Here is a 17,568-nt window from a genome sequence, read left to right on the forward strand (position 1 = left end):
CAAAATAAGAATTACAGGCCATGATATAAACTGCTGAAGGAGACAAACAGGAAAATGTGTTAGAAAGTACCTGATTGGGAAGAGGCCCTGAATAGGGGGATCACAGTCAGGTTTCTTTCCAGGGCCATGACATTTATGTCTTTTTAAGATTTTTTTTTTTTGATGTGGGCCACTTTTAAAGTCTTCACTGAATTTGTTACAATATTGCTTCTGTTTTATGTTTCGGTTTTGGGGCATGAGGCATGTGGGATCTTAGTTCTCCAACCAGGGATCAAACCTGTACCCCTGCATTGGGCGGTAAAGTACTCAGCACGGGACCACCAGGGAAGTCCTTGGAACCATGACATTTATGTTGAAACCTGAAGGAGAGGACAGGGCCGGGCTTGGAGTGTGCTGGAGGAAGTATGTTCTAGAAGGCGTGCTGACCACAGAACCCTTTTGTCAGGAAGGGGTTGAAATGCATAAAGAACTGAAAGGAGGCCATGGGGTAGGGGTACGGAGACCCGCATGAAAAGGAAGAAAGGGATACAAACAGGCTCCAGCGGGGAGACCTGCCCCTGGAGACCGGGCAGACAGGTGAGAGATACTGGATTCATTGATTACATTCCAAACATCAGTCACTATACGAAGAGTTTCCATTCTGACATTATCATGACCACTCAGACTTTTCAAAAATTAATACTATGCTTCTGTTTTAAATTGTTATAATTATATGCAGGTCAGGAAGCAACAGTTAGAACTGGACATGGAACAACAGACTGGTTCCAAATAGGAAAAGGAGTATATATTGTCACCCTGCTTATTTAACTTATATGCAGAATACATCTTGAGAAATGCTGGGCTGGAAGAAGCACAAGCTGGAATCAAGATTGCCGGGAGAAATATCAATAACCTCAGATTTGCAGATGACACCACCCTTATGGCAGAAAGTGAAGAGAAACTAAAAAACCTCTTGATGAAAGTGAAAGAGGAGAGTGAAAAAGTTGGCTTAAAGCTCAACATTCAGAAATCGAAGATCATGGCATCCGGTCCCACCACTTCATGGCAAATAGATGAGGAAACAGTGGAAACAGTGTCAGACTTTATTTTTGGGGCTCCAAAATCACTGCAGATGGTGACTGCAGCCATGAAATTAAAAGACGCTTACTCCTTGGAAGAAAAGTTATGACCAACTTAGATAGCATATTCAAAAGCAGAGACATTACTTTGCCAACTAAGCTCCGTCTAGTCAAGGCTATAGTTTTTCCTGTGGTCATGTATGGATGTGAGAGTTGGACTGTGAAGAAAGCTGAGCACCAAAGAATTGATGCTTTTGAAGTGTGGTGTTGGATAAGACTCTTGAGAGTCCCTTGGACTGCAAGGAGGTCCAACCAGTCCATCCTAAAGATCAGTCCTGGGTGTTCATTGGAAGGACTGATGCTGAAGCTGAACTCCAGTACTTTGGCCACCTCATGCGAAGAGCTGACTCACTGGAAAAGACCCTGATGCTGGGAGGGATTGTGGGCAGGAGGAGAAGGGGACGACAGAGGATGAGATGGCTGGATGGCATCACCAACTCTATGGACATGAGTTTGAGTGAACTCTGAGAGTTGGTGATCGACAGGGAGGCCTGGCGTGCTGTGATTCATGGCATCGCAGAGAGTCAGACACGACTGAGTGACTGAACTGAACTGAATCAAGTTTACTTGTCTTTCAATATATGTTACATTAACTTGATAGCCCTACATTTTAAAATTTGGCAGGATTCAACCTGCCTTTTGAAAAAATTTACCAAAGAGGCAAGTTTACCCAGTATGTTGAGCTCCAAAATAAAATTTACCTTTACCAAGAAGAATTCATTACAAAAGAAGTTGAAAAAAACTGTCTCAACTTACCTTTTCTGACTGAACTTCTCTGGTTATTTCTAGAGTAAAGTATTCTCATCTTGTCTTTTAAAAACTTGATTCTGACACTTTAACTATCCCCATCAAAAGTATTACAGTTCTCTCAGGGTGCCCCAGTTGATACAAGACTGCCATGCTCTCAGCAACACTGGGTATACTTATTTCCATGAATACAGATTATATCCTGACACGGTATACACTAGATAAGTTAACAATTTTTATATAACATATTAGGCCATGAGAGATGGTTTTCAGAAAAAAAGGAACATAAAACATATATAAATCTACCAAAAAGGCAGTAAAGAACTGCCTGTTTAACTCTTCAGTAGTGAAGGATCTAATAAAAAACTGTGTTTTCTTAACAAATTGTTTTTATATTCAATCTTAGGTTTCACTAAGACAGATTTTATGTCCACCTAGAGGGAGGCAACTGGGGCTTCCCTACTGGCTCAGTGGTAAAGAATCCACCTGCCAGTGCAGAAGACGCAGGAGACCTGGGTTCATTTCCTGGGGTCGGGAAGATCCCCTGGAGAAGGAAATGGCAACCCACTCCAGCATTCCTGCCTAGGAAATCCCATGGACAGTGGGGCCTGGTGGGCTACAGTCCAGGGGGTCACAAGACTCAACAACACTCAACAACAACAAACGGAGGTAACTAGCAGTCCTGCTGTTGTCCTTTGAGTACTTAAACAGCATCTTGAGTTTGACAGTGAAACTTCATAGGTTTATGCCTGACTGTAGAGTCAGAAAACACCATACACAAAACAAGAAATTATGTGCAAAGTAAGGAAGCGATTAGGTTTATTTTTCAGCAAAATCACCTTAAGATCTGTAAAATTTTAAGGGTCCTAGGAAAGAGTGCTAATTTATAACAAGAAACTGGGAGAACATGCTTTGTGGACTAGCTTGTATTTATAGCATATCTGGTTCTTTTAAGCCACACTAAAGCCACGATGCTCCCCACATAGAGTGGTAAAGAACCCACCTGCCAATTCAGGAGACATGAAAGATGTGGGCTGCATCCCTGGATCAAGAAGATCCCCTGGAGGAGGGCACAGCAACCCACTCCAGTATTCTTGCCTGGGAAATCCCATGGACAGAGGAGCCTGGCGGGCTATAGTCCACGGGGTCACAAAGGGTCAGACACAACTGAGCAACTAACACACACACATACACACACACACACAGGAAATGGGTAGGGGGTTCCAGTGGGACAGTCTACCATGGAGGACTCGGAAGAAATTGTGCAACAGCCAACACAAGAATGTGACCCTTTGGAGAAGGAAAATGAAGAGAGGAGCCTGATCACCGCCACTCCCTCTGCCTGGAGGCATGGTCCATGCCAGAGCAGATGCAGGAGGGGCTCAGAGTCTGTCCATCACAGGGAGCTGAAGACACACAACAAGGTCTGTAGAGTTGAGGGCAGTGTGTGGGGCAGGGAAGGGAGATAACACAGACAAACTGTCCCCTTAGAGCATGCTCTCAACCTGGGACTTGAGAGAGGTCCTGTTGACGCAAAACTTCGATCACACTGCCCCACTTCCTCATTTCCAAAGCCTCCAGTGGTTTCCTCACTTAGAGTCAAAGGTTGCTGACCTTCTGAGGCCTCCTGCAAGTCCCCTCCATGCCTGCAAGCCCCCTCCTGCAAGTCCCACTCCCATTCTCAACCCATCCTCCCCTCACTCAGCTCCAGCCTCCCTGGCCTTCTTGCCACCCCAGGGCCTTTGCACTGGCTCTTTCCTCCCTGCCCTCCTTTGGGGGCTGGCTTAAAGGTCATCTCTCAGGGAGGCCTGTCCCAACCACTTGATTTAAAATTGGAATCCTTGGACTTCCCTGGTGGTCCAGTGGCTAAGACTCCACGCTCCCAATGCAGGGGGTTCAGGCTCCATCCATGGTCAGGGAACTAAGATCCTGAGTGCCGTGGAGCATGAACAAAGAAATATATACAATACATGAAAACAAAGCAACAACCAAAAAAGCCATAAAAACATAAAGGGAGCAGAAAATGCAAGTAGATGCTTAAACAAACATTTAAAACCACTTCTTCAAAAAATAAAATTGGAATCCCCCTTCTTCCTGTCCCAGCTTCCTACTCGTCTTTCTCTGCTTCATTTTCTTCAATACTAGCAAAGCCTGGCAGGCTGCAGTTCATGGGGTCGCAAAGAGTCAGACATGACTGAGCAACTGAACAACTGCTCCCAATAAACAATGTGATTTATTTATCCACTAAAAAAAAAAAGTGTGCCCACTCCCATCCTAAAACTCTAAAACAAGGACCAGGACTTTTTTCTGTTGTCACGGCTTTATCACACACCTAGAACAAGGTTGACATGTAACTGCCCCGCAGCACTAATTGTTGAATGAGTGACTGAACACATAATTAACCTGCAGCAGTCCTGTAACAGCAGGTAGATCCATCATAATACACATGCATCACGGGAACCAGTAAAAAAATAATCTGATTTTTACAGCAGTGCTTGCCAAGAAAACAACTAACCACTATGACGACCAGTAATCACCTGAGTAAATGACAACTCACAAAATGACAAACAGATTAAAAAATGTTTTCTTCCACTAATAATAAAAGAATTGCAGGAACTTCCCTGGTGGTCCAGTGGCTGAGAGTCCACGCTCCCAATGCAAGGGGCCTGGGTGTGACCCCTGGTCAGAAATCCCACTTGCTACAACGAAGTTTGCATGCCACAACTAAGGCCCAATGCAGCAAAGTAAAATATAACGTTTTTAAAAAGAAATACAATAATAACAGCAGTAGTGGTGATAATCACTGTAACGGTAATACTCAACACTGGCAAGGGTGTGGCATTGAGAAGCATTTCAGCAACAGTATAAAAATAATTATTACACATTTTCTAGAAAATAAGTCAGCCTTAAAAAAATGTTTAAAATATGCATTTATGCAATAATTACACTTCAGATAATCTATGAGAAGAATATGAAAGAAAACAAATAAATTCAACGATTCAAACTGCAACATTATGGAAGAGAGTGGAGAATGAGCAAAGCTCAATTTGCATAAGTAAACCCTGATTCTATTCCCCACCCACTCTTCTACCTCCTCCAAGAGGCTGCCCAGAACCACCTTTGTCCCATTCATATAACACTCTTACAGTTGCAATTTCTCAAAGCACTATGTTTCTCGGTTTCCTAACACGTATCACAATCTCTACTAATGCATTTATCTTTGTGCTTTTTTACTGTCTATTTCATCCATTAGACTAAGCTGCACAAAGGCAGTTCTCTGCTCACTGCTGCAGCCCTCGATTTACAACTGTTAGTACATAATAACCACCCAGAATTTGTTAAAACAATAAGTAAGGGAATAAAACAGAATCTCATGCTGCCATTAAAATATTTCTAAAACACTGACAGCATAGGAAATGCCTACAATATAATATTAGTAGGAAAAATCAAAATTCACATTCAGTATTAATTCAGCTATTAAAGCATGCACGGAAAGAAACACGTGGGAAGAAAAATTTCCATATTATTAACTCTGGCTGGATGCTAAAAATGTAAGTACAGTGACTTTCTTCGTTATACTTTTCTATATTCAAAGTTTTTTTACAACAGGTATGTATTATTTCCGCAATAAGACAGGACAATAAAGTAAAACTTAGAGGAAATGACACGAGCAGAAGGGACAGAGAGACAGAAAGAGAAAAGCAGAGAAGCAGCCAGTGCAGAACAGGACGGGGCGGGGGCAGGTGGAGGGCCATTCTGTGGGCACACACGGGTTGTTCAAGGCGTGTACAAGCTGAAAAGAGTGACACGGTCACTGCTGTACTTCAGGAAGGTCTCTATCCACAGGCCAAATCCAGTCCCCTACAGACATACCTCATTTTACTGCACTTCACAAATGCTGCATTTTTAAATAAACCGAAAGTTTGTGGCAACCTCCCTCAAGGACTCTATCAGCACCATTTTCCAACCAGCATTTGCTCGCTTCATGTTTCTGTGTCAAATTTTGGTAACTCTCACAATATTTCAAACTTTTAAATTACTATTATGCTTGTTATGTTGATCCATAATCAGTCATATTTGATGTTATTAGCATGACTTGTTGAAGGCTCAGATGATGGTTCAGATTTTTTATAAATAAACAGCTCTTACTTGAGGTAGATACACTGCTTTTTAATACATAATGTTATTGCCATGTTTAATACATAATGTTATTGCAATGTTTAATACATAATGTTGTTGCATTTAATAGACTTTAATAGTCTACATTTAATAGACTCCAGTGCTTCCCAGATGGCTCAGTGGGTAAAGAATCTGTCTGCAATGGAGGAGAGACAGGACACATGAGTTCAATTCCTGGGTCGGGAAGATCCCCTGGAGGAGGGAATGGCTATCCCACATACTCCAGTACTCTTGCCTGGAAAATCCCGTGGACAGAAGAGCCTGGTGGGCTATAGTCCATGGGTTCACAAAGAGCTGGACATGACTGAGAGACTGACCAGACACAGCATGAGCGTAATTTTTAGGTGCACTGGGAAGCCACACACACACACACACACACACAAACCCTCAAAACTCGCTTTACTGCGCGAAGCAAATACTGGAACTGAACCCACAGCATCTCCACGGTGTGCCTGCATCTGTGCAAATTGAGCTGTGTTGAAACACAGGTGCACCCATGCATGCATATACTGTCTCTGGCCACATGCATGCTAAGTAGTTACAACACAGATCATTATGGTCCAGAGAGCCTAAAATATGTATCAATACTAGGTAGCCCTTTAGAGAAACAATTTTTTGAACCCTGGTCCATAAGATGTATCAGGGAGGGGAGAAACTAAAAGCTGTCAAGTGGTAATTATAGGGCCGTCATTTTAAGGGTGACACAGAGGAAGACAGCAGTAGATAGAGGAGTCTTGACAAGTGTCCATATCTACAATCAAATAGAAGAACGGAAAAAGGCCCTTCTAAAGAAGGAGAGGCGTTCCTACTTTAGACAGCTACCCTCATTTTATTCGCTCACTATTTTAAAGCACAGCAGGAAAAGCAGTCCCTGCTGCACTGGTTACCTGCAGGGTCGGAATTGTAGAGACTGGCAGCTGCGGCTATGGTTCCCGGTGGGTGGATGGCACTCGCTGAAGACCTCTGACTCGCAATCAGGATCCTGCTCTTGGCAGACGGTAAACGTGACATCGCACCCAATCCCAGCTGGGGCTTAAGGAGCATGGCCGATCGATAGAAAGTTGGGGGAACTTCGTAATGAGTATAGGGAGGAGAACAAAATTCTTCTTTTCCAGGGCGCTCTGCAACCTAGGATAAATGACCAGAAGCTCAATCAGAAAACCGCACATCATAGGATGAGCGTTGAACCTCGTCCTACGACCAGGGCTCCAACAATGACCACTCTGGCATCACTGAGCTGCTCCATCACCCATCACTTACCTTCTCTGGGCCCAGGCTCTTCATCTCTAAGTTGACCGCAACGGGATGATCCCTTCGGTCTATGCTGGTTCTAATACTCTATGAATCTACATTCCACTGGGAGAAACAAGAACTCCCTCCATAAGATTTTAAAATTTTATCACTATGAAATCATTGGAATTTGTGCAAGTAGTCAGTCTATAAGTAATGTCAATGATGCAAGGCAAGAATTTAGCAGATGTTCATGGAATTATGAAAGTTTCATTATTCCTAAGGAGAAAAGGCACAGCTTTGCTGGTGACCTTGTCTTATAACAGGTTGATGAACTTTATCAATTTAGGTTAAGTCTTTATTAGGCTACTTAGGAAATAAACTATGCATTGTTAATGAGGGAGGAAAGGTTATTTAATGGAAGAATAGAGACGTTAATGGAAAGATGTGTTTTCAGGCCTCTATATTCTGTTGATATAATTAAAAATGAGAGACTGAATTACCTCTGATTGTCTTCCCTAGTATGGTGGTGCCTCCAGGAATGTTTGAGCAAGTTTCGCTAGAATGGAAGTTTTGGGGCAGAGTCTTGTTGACTGTTGAATTCATAGCACCTAGAACAATGTCTAGCACAGAGCTGAAATCAACAAACATCTATTAAATAAAGGAATCATGTTTCATTCTTTCCTGAATCCAATAACATAGCATCATGTTATCATGTTACTATTCCCTGTGGTTAACAGTTTGGATTAGAACACAATGGATGGCTGCCTTACATATATGCAATCATATGGCTACCTTTTATATATGCAATTCTGTACTCACAAAGCCTGTTCATAGCATCAGTGTTTCCTCGTGCTAGAAATGAAGAACATAAGTCACTGAAAAATAATCTTACTTCAAGTTAAAAAAAAAATAAGAGTCAGAGGCTTATGAAAAGACATACATGTTAATTAAGTCTACTCTAAATCACAATACATTTTACAAGTCAAACCCCTATCTATTCAGGAATCACAGGCATTTAACAACATTCTTTAATAGAAGCTATAAAGCTGTGATCCAGGCTGCTGAAGAGATAAACCCTTAATTTAATACTCTTTTAATGCTGAAATAGATAAAAGTTCTCTTTAAATCGACATTATTGAAACAAAAGATGAGGCCTTTAAAGTTTTATCATAATCACATTGTAAAATATGTATGATCGCTATAGTAGATAGACTGAACTCAGGCTCCAGCAAATTCTATTCCTATGAAAGAGTATTCTACATCTGCTCCTGATGAAATTTTTACTATTTCTACTTACTCTCTCACTATCAATCTTTGGCATTTCAATTATACTCATATTCCCTCGATTTTTAAATTTTAGTGTCTAAATGTTTGGTGTCATTGTTCATGTATTTCAGCAGGTGCTCTCGTGAAGAAATTATCATTTCTAACCTACATCTATTGGCTTTTTCAGATTGCAATGTCTTATCTCAGTAATTATTCCATTGTTTTCAAACTGGATAGGTTTCCTGGGTCAAAATTCATCATGCCACCATTCAAAAACGACCTTAACAGTTACAAGAACTTCAGTGCCTGTCATTTTGTTGGGTAATTTGTCTCTGGTAAGATAACAAAAAGTATTCCTTAGATGTCTAATCTGTGCATTTTTAATAAAACAAGAGCGTCTACAAAAAAGCGTCACACTCTTTACTTTCATCTTGGATGACAAAACACAGCAGGTGTCACTGCAGTCATAGACACAGAGAGATTAACCTCAAATGGAGCTTTTTTCCCCCTCCTTCTCCAATAGAGTATTTTTAGAGAAATAATTTAAAAGCAAACTAAAGAATCCTCGTGATTTCAAATTTCTAAAATCATTTCAGGCACACAAGCAAATAGATTCTTACTGTAGCCTGAAGAAAGGGTCTGGGCCCTAGATTCTCTGATTAAGGCAGAAAACAGTCCTCAGATCATGGGGATGGTGCCCAGTGGTACTTCTGTCCCTGTGCTAACGGGGTCTCTCCCGACCCCTCAGAGCTACTAAAGCTGCAGAAACACTCAAGCCACTTCGTGAAGACTTGGGACGGCTTCCACACGGTTAAGACTGCAGAATATCTGAGGGGTGGGCAGGGAGGGATGTGCATCTAAAGCAGAAACTACTCTGTATTTTACGGAAGGACCAGAAGCCACAAAGACGGACAATATACACAAGAAACGCTAAGACGGGCCACAGAGAAAGAACAGGATTCTTGCCTGTATCTCCAAATACAGGTTTTCTCACAAAGGTGTTTCTCAGAGAAAAATCTGGGGTATCTCTTTGGGGGGGAGAAGGTGGCACAGAACTGCTTTATTTGAAAAACTGAATGAAGCGTGCTCAGTCGTGTCCAACTCCCTGCCACCCCATGGACTGTAGCTCACAAGGCTCCTCTGCCCTTGGAGTTTTCCCGGCAAGAACACTGGCGTGGGTAGCCATCTCCTTCTCTAGGAGCTCTTTCCAACCTAGGGATCAAGTCCTAGTCTTCTGAATCTCCTGCACTGGCAGGCAGATACTTTACCACAGGACCACCTACACTCCCTCAAACGAAACTCCGTACTGGAGTGATATTCTGAACAGAGAACTACAAAATGTGAAGGACAGTCTCTCAGGTATCTGAGAGGAGAATATCCTGAGCAGAGGGACGTGCAAAGGCCCTGAGGCAGCAAAAGGAGCGGGAAGGCCGGCCAGGTGGTCAGGAAGTGAAGGAGCCAGACGGAGGGCATCCTAACAGCTGAGCCATCCTACCGGCTCCAGTCCGTGTCCACAGCGGCCTGGGCAGACCTGGAGGGTGTCAAGGGGAACACTGATCTGGCCTCTTTCCTCTCAATCGATCGCTGGCTGTCACGAGATCCGAGTCCAGAGAAAACCTGCTCTCTGAGCTCTGGGAGAACAACTGGCCCCAGCCCCGCGGCACTGACAGGGGCAGCGCAGTGGCCATCTCAGCGCTGCCCTTGTTTCGTGGCTTTAGATGAGGGACTCAGAGCTCTCCAAATCTGCTTCCTCATCCGGACGATGATGAGAGCACCACAATCTCACCCTCCAGAGAACCGCAGCAAGGATTAGCAAAGATGAGCAAGGATGAAATGTGACGCCATGTGGTCCCAGTACATAGCGGGCACTCAACTAAATGCTACCTGTATTTATTGTTTTGACTTAAAACAGAGCCCATGCCTAACATGTTATTTTCTACTCACTGTACTGTGTACAAACACAAAAGTCTCCCGTAGAGAAATAGTCTCCTTCAGAAGAGGATCAAGTCTGAGCAATTTGACCAATATATTCATTTGAGTTTTTTTTCCCACTACTTTATAGAAGAATTATGCTCACTTACCAGCAAGGAGATCAAATTAGTCATTCCTAAAGGAAATCACTGACTCAGTGGCATGAGTGTGAGCAAACTCCAGGACATAGTGAAGGAGAGCGAGGCCTGGCATGCTGCAGCCCTTGGGGTCGCAAAGAATTGGACATGACTAAGTGACTGATCAAAAACAAAGGAAATCAACACTGAATATTTACAGGAAGGACTGATGCTGAAGCTAAAACTCTAATACTTTGGCCATCTGATGCGAAGAGCTGACTCATTGGAAAAGACCCTGATGATGCTGGGAAGGATTGAAGGCAGGAGGAGAAGGGGATAACAGAGGATGAGATGGTTGGATGCCATTGCTGACTCAATGAGCATGAGTTTGAGCAAGCTCCAGGAGATGGTGATGGACAGGGAAGCCTGCTGTGCTGCAGGCCATGGGGTTGCAAAGAGTCGGACACGACTGAGTGACTGAACAACAACAAGAACAATTTAAATGTGGAAGCCAATTTAAACGCTTTTCTAACTTTTATGTATTATGTCAGGTAGAATTTAAAAGAATCCCTTTAGATGTTAGATCCACCTCATTCTGGTCATCAGTCTCTTCCAGAGGAAACTGTTCATTTGCCTGCAATCTGCTCTAGTTCAAAACACCCCTTTCTATACAAATACGTCCATCATCATCTATAATTTGCTAAAAGAGGACACTCTGCTTTCACGATTCATTGAAAACACCTCATGAACTTCAGGATGTTCAACTCACAGACTGTCTCACAATGACATTCTCTTACCTCCTGCAGAAACTTCTCACTCATTGGACTGAAGGGATGTCCTGGGGGCTTGATCCCCGACACCACTAGTCCGGAGCTAAACACCCGGGGCCTCTGGAGGTCCGGCTTGAACTTCTCATAGAGGCCGGCAGCCGGCTTCAGGTCGGCACCCGCCGCCTTGTCCTCTTTGGGGAGAGCCACGCTGCAAGCAGGCGGGGCATAAGGGAGCCCCACGGGAACCAGCGACGCATCCACCTGGCCGAGAGCCTGCGGGCTCCTCCGGATGTAGGTGATGATCTTGGGCCTCACGTGCTTGGGCTTGGGCATCACAACGGGTCTGGGTTCCGCCCGCCCTTCCCTCTTCTCAACCAGGGGGCCCACCGTCCCCTCCAGTGAGGCGGGTGTGTCCTCGGGACGGGGAAGGCCCCCAGGGCAGGCGTTCTTGGCAGGCACTTTGGGGGAGGTGTGTGACAACCCGGTGCTGTCAGCAGGAGGCAGGGCAGCCGGGGGGCACCCCACATCCACACTTGATGTGCCCAAGTCCTGAAAGCGGCTGCTGGGTGGCGGGGGCTGGCGGGCCACATTCACAGTTGTCTCTGGGTGGAGGGACGCGGGGACACCAAGAAGGACATCTGCCCTCACTGGGGAGGTGCTTTCAGTCTTCACTGCAGGTTCTAGATGGTTCCTGGTCTCTGCAAGAGATAGAGAGACCTCTTGGCCTTCCTCGGCTTCTGAGCGGCTGCTTGGAGGGTTGGGGGGCTCAGGGACCCCAGTTTTGCTCTCTCCAACAGAGGAATCTGAGTCAAAAACCATAGTGTTGACACTGTTCCCACCTCCCAGGACGCCTCTCTCGTCGCTGACACCAGAGGGCTTGCTGTCAGTTGAATCTCCAGGAACAAAAGCTACATGACCATCCCCTGGTGACATGCCGTTGGGCATTGTTTCACCCAGCTTCCGAGCTGCACCTGGCAAACTTATGGCCACGGGTTGCTGATCCGCAGCTTGTGAGGAACCGGGGCTCGATGTGGGGGTGGTTCGGAGAGACCCGTCCTCACCTCCCTTCTCTGGCTCATCTCTGTCTCTTATTGTGTCCAGGGGGTGGGGAACGCTGTGTGCCAGGCTGCTTAACCCAGCGGCCGAGGCTCCTGGCTGCGCCTCCCCAGCTGGCTCCTTTCTCCCAAGAGGTGACACGCCATGCCCCTGACGACACCCCAGCTCGCCCACCTGGGTGGACTTGAACTCCTGCACAGCCCTGGGCTGGACAGGTTTCAGCTCTGTCTTGGGCTCCACTTTTCCTGGACCCACTTGTGCTTCTGGCCTCCTCAGGACATCCTTTGAGGCTGGAGAGCAATCAAGAGCACCCTCTGGATGGGCAGAAGGTGCTGTGCTCTGGGCGCTGAGCTTGGGTACCCGTCCCCTCTCTGGATGGGTCTCTAAGGGGACGGTCTCCATGGTTACTGAGGTAGATGGTTTAGGATGACGTGCGCCCTTTCCCTCTGAGGTCCCGTCCGCCGGAGGACAAGGCAGCCCTGGAGAAGGGGCTGTCCCCGTCTTCGGCGGCCCCTCGCCACCGCCGGGCACTGGATGCGGGGCTTCTGGAGAACCCAGCCCTGGGGGTTGTGGAAGCGGCCAGGCCAGGCCCCCAGCCCACTCCTTTGTGAGCACGTCCACTGCTGCAGCAGAACTGCTAACTCTTTCCAAAGGATGCCTCCTCAGTTCCTCGTTGTCAAGGGTCTTGGCCAACTTATCCTTGGCGACAGGCCAGGGGACATCAGCCTCCCGCTTAGCTGGAACCTCCAGGCTGGACTCACCCATGACAGTCCTCCGACTCGGCAGACCTGGTCCCTGGAGACCACGAAGGACCTGCAGGTGGTCTGCGCCTCTCTCTAGCTCGGACTCTTCATTCCGTTCTCTCTGAGCCATCGGAGAGAATTTAAAATCCTTCAGGCCGGTGGGGCCAGCCTGAGATGCCTTTGCAAAGCCCTGAAGTGGGTGAAACTCCTTCAGGACACGGGGACTACTCTCTGGTCCCCTCGAATTTGCATTTCCAACTTCCTCTGGCACAGCACACGTGGCAGGCTCGTCAGAAGAGGAGCCAACCTCCAACACGATGGGGTTGGCATTGGCATCTCCGAAACTCAGGACTCGGTCGTTATTATTTTTTGATCCGTTTCTGCTGTCCCGCAATTCGCTGTAACATGACTTCTTAGGCGCCACGGGAACGCTCATTTTCCAGCCGTCAGTGGGGGCTGCCTGCCATGCAGTCCTCCTTAATGGAAAAGGGTCTCCTTCAAGCTGCTACCTGGAGAAGAGGAAATTCTCAAGCTGCTTGTTGCCCCCTGACAGCGTCACCGGGGCGATCCTGCTTTCATCATTTTCAGAGCAGTTTTAAAACTGAGCATTGTCTTCACACACAGAAGGATGACTTATCTGTTAGGTTCCGGCTGAATGAGAGCCAATTAGTCCATGAGACCTAGAGAGAAATAAAAAGAAAAGTACAGTAGATTGACAGATAGAAACTCTCGGTAAACACAGATTTATTCATCACTTTCCTACCATTACTTCATTCACTCAACCCAGATACTATTTCTCCAAAACTTTTCTGATAGGGGCACGGCAGAATGTAACATCGAAATGATTAATGTTAGAAATGGATTATAAACACACATTAAATCTTAAGTTTATATTTTAAAAATCCACAAGTTCACACTGATACTGATTTAAAAGGGCGGACGAGAAAGGAAGGTTTTTCTTCACAGAAGAATACCAACTGATACAAGAAAAATTAGACAATTAGAAAAATCACCACTTTGTATTCACCAGAGTAATAATCATCTTGGATGAGGGACACCAATGGTTGCTAAAATCACCGAGTGCAGAACTGTTGGGAAACAGGATATTTACACAATCGTAGAGCACCACCCTCCAGACTGCTTTATTTCCTACAAAGGAAAACTTCATCTGCACAACGGAGAAACCTGGTGGACGTCTTCAAATTTAGCGTATCAGTATAGAAAGCAACATCACATGCTCCCAGTGTTAGGTTGTTCTCAGGCCTCACATCCCCTATGAGAGTATTCTTGCTATAAATATTCTTTCCCTTTCATTTGCTTGCATCTACACATAGCGTGTACTTTTTCCATTAATGAGATCATTTCCTATAAGCTAAATTTTTGTCAGTCTTTTTTTTTATTTGTCCCTTCTCCCTACTCCCCACCACAGGATACAGTAACATCCTAGCTTAGGTCTTTCCACTCTTTTCCGCCATGTTCACAGAATCCTGTCAAATACACACACCTATGATTAACACACACACACAACTAAATCAAGATAGATAACCAACAAGGGCTGACTGCACAACACAGGGAACACAACTCAATATTCTCTAACTACTGTATGAGAAAAGAATCAGATAAGAATCGAAAAGAATGAAGTAAAAATAAAAATTAAAAAGAAAGGATCAGAAAAGAACAGATATAAGTTTATGCACAACTGAATTGCTCTGCTATGCACTTGAAATGAACACAATACTGTAAATCAACTATGCTCAACAAAATTTTTAAGTAAAAAACAGAATAAAATAACAGACACACACACACACCTGTGCACACGTGTACACCTTCCCCTCCCTGCCGTGCTGCACTTCCGTCTTGTCCACTTTGTACTCACGTCCTCATCTTCCCACTCCTGAGGTCAGGCTGGTCCCGAGAAGGCCAGTGGTACCCCCAGGTCCTGCCTCAAGCCTAACCAGGGTGCTGCCACTCTGATCCCAGCCTCAGTCCCCTGACACAGAGGGGAGTCTCAGTACATCCATATTTCTTTCTTTATTCAGTTTTTAAGGTGTTTTCTTTGTGCCTCTGGCACAAATACAAAAAGCATGTAGGTAAATCAATAAGACAGCAGTTTAAGAGAGCTTCACACTCTCTGGGTCGGGAAAGTCACAGAAAGCAAGAATCCCACAAATGTGAGCCAACCCACAAAGTAAGAGTCTCTAATTCTCTGAGGGCAGAATTATATGCATGAAACCAACAGACTTCTTGAGCTTGAACTGCGGAGGCTGGCAGCAGGAAATCAGTTCTCGGCAGTGACAACCCAAACCAGAGTATCAGACACTGCAGTCCACAATGTGATTGCTAGAGAGTGACAAGTGACCAGTGCTTTCTAAAATCTAACACAGACTCAGCATCAGGCTCATTGACACATCAGGTAAGCACTGCACCCTCCTCCTTGCCAACAAACAAAACCGTCTTTGTCCATCATTAACCATCAGGGATGTCTCCGGCTCTCCTGACTCTCCTCGGCTCGCAATCTCTGCTGATGGTTTGACCAACTTGTCTAGAACCTCTTCAGTTGGGTGCATATATGTTCTTGCATCATTAAGCAGATGGATAGGATCTAGGTCCTCATATACAATCTCTTCCTCCCTCTTGCGCTTCAATCTCCTGTTACCATGTTTGTTCTGCCTAGTAGAGCAGGGAAGGCATGCCTGGACACAGAAGACCTCAGCAGACCCCCATCTCTGTGCTGTCCACCAATGTGACCAAACCACTACCTGAATGATGGGCGAAGGCCAAATTTCCCAGCTTGAATTCAAGGTCTGATGAGCACTGGGCCCATATATGCTTCCAGGCTTTAATCCCCTTTACTTTTCTACTTGAAATGTGCCTGCCAGTAAAGCTGGCCTTCACATTCCACAGCTGCTTGCTTCCCAGGTGGCGCTGTGGTAAAGAATCTGTCTGCCGAGGTAGTAGATGTGGGTTCAATCCCTGGGTTGGGAAGATTCCCCTGGAGTAGGAAATGGCAACCCACTCCAGTATACTTGCCTAGAAAATTCCATGGACAGAGGAGTCTGGTGGGTTATAGTCCTGGGGTTGCAAAGAGCTGGACACAGCTGAGTGACTGAGCCCAAGTACCCCATAGCTCCACCCTTTGAGCTCAAAAGGCCACCTCTTTCATTAAGCCTTTCCTGACTTCTCCTTTCTCCCCTTTCCCAAAAAAAGGTGAAGAAGGAGCTTGATATTACTTCTCCGCATCCTGAATCCCTAGATCTTCCCTTCTGGCACTATCATACCATATTTTCAAAATTATATTTATGTACATCTTTTATGTACATTTTTTACATAAATATAATTTTTTTAAAAATATGACTTCCCTGGTGGCTCAGACGGTAAAGCGTCTGTCTACAATGTGAGAGACCTCAGTTTGATCCCTGGGTTGGGAAGATTCTCTGGAGAAGGAAATGGCAACCCACTCCAGTACTCTTGCCTTGAAAATCCCATGGACAGAGGAGCTTGGTGCAGGCTACTATACATGGGGTCACAAAGAGTTGGGCACGACTGAGCGACTTCACTTTCACTTTCACATCTTTTATCGGGCTTCCCAGGTGGCGCTAGTGGTAAAGAACTCACCTGCCAATGCAGGAGATATAAGAGATTTCAGTTCAATCCCTAGCTCGAGAAGATCCCCTGGAGAAGGGCATGGCAACCCACTCCAGCATCCTTGCCTGGAGAATCCCATGAACAGAGGAGCCTAACAGGCTACAGTCCATGGGGTCACAGTCGGACATGACTGAGTGACTTAGCACACACATCTTTTATTATACTTAGATGAGCCTTTTTCTACAGTTACAGTTTCATTATAGCTGTGTGTGTCTTATTTTCCTTATTAAACTACAAGCTCACTAGGTTGTAGGTTAACAGCTCAGATATCTCTCTATTCACCACAGTGTCTGGGACAGCACTTTTGTACATAGTTGGCGCTTGGGATTATCTCCTCCCAACTTGAGCTCAAAATAATGAATCACTTTCAATACAGCACGGGCCCTAATTTTTTTTTCCATCTTTTAAGACGGAGATTACAAAGTCTACCTTCCCAACTGGTTAACCAGTAAGTCACCCTCTTCCCTTCCCCCTAGGAGGGCTATACCAGAATACTCAGGGCCTTCCCTGGTGGTTCAGATGGTAAAGAATCCGCCTGCAATGCAGGATACCCAGATTCGATTTCTGGGTCAGGAAGATCCCCTGGAGGAGGAAATGGTAACCCACTTCAGTATCCTTGTCTGGAGAATTCCATGGACAGAGGAGCCTGGCGGGCTACAATCCGTGGCATCGCAAAGAGTCAGACGTGACTGAGCAACTAACACTATATGGAAAAACACATTCTGATCATCATGATTGATTTATATTTGTCATAAGATTTATT

At 45.3% G+C, this 17,568-nt stretch overlaps 1 protein-coding gene across 1 annotated transcript in view; it reads right to left on the reverse strand.

Moving 5' to 3' along the window:
• MTUS2 (microtubule associated scaffold protein 2) overlaps positions 1–13,596 on the reverse strand; it is a 256,633-nt gene extending 243,037 nt beyond the window's left edge. Inside the window, exons 1-2 of the mRNA XM_052650268.1 lie at positions 11,389–13,596; positions 6,932–7,172 (exon numbers count right to left, since the gene is read on the reverse strand). Coding sequence (XP_052506228.1) covers positions 6,932–7,172; positions 11,389–13,596 — 2,449 coding nt within the window. The remainder of the gene's footprint in view (positions 1–6,931; positions 7,173–11,388) is intronic.
• Positions 13,597–17,568: the final 3,972 nt, after the last annotated feature.

The sequence above is a fragment of the Budorcas taxicolor genome, chromosome 12, assembly GCF_023091745.1.
Source record: "Budorcas taxicolor isolate Tak-1 chromosome 12, Takin1.1, whole genome shotgun sequence".
Classification (NCBI taxonomy): Eukaryota; Metazoa; Chordata; class Mammalia; order Artiodactyla; family Bovidae; genus Budorcas; species Budorcas taxicolor.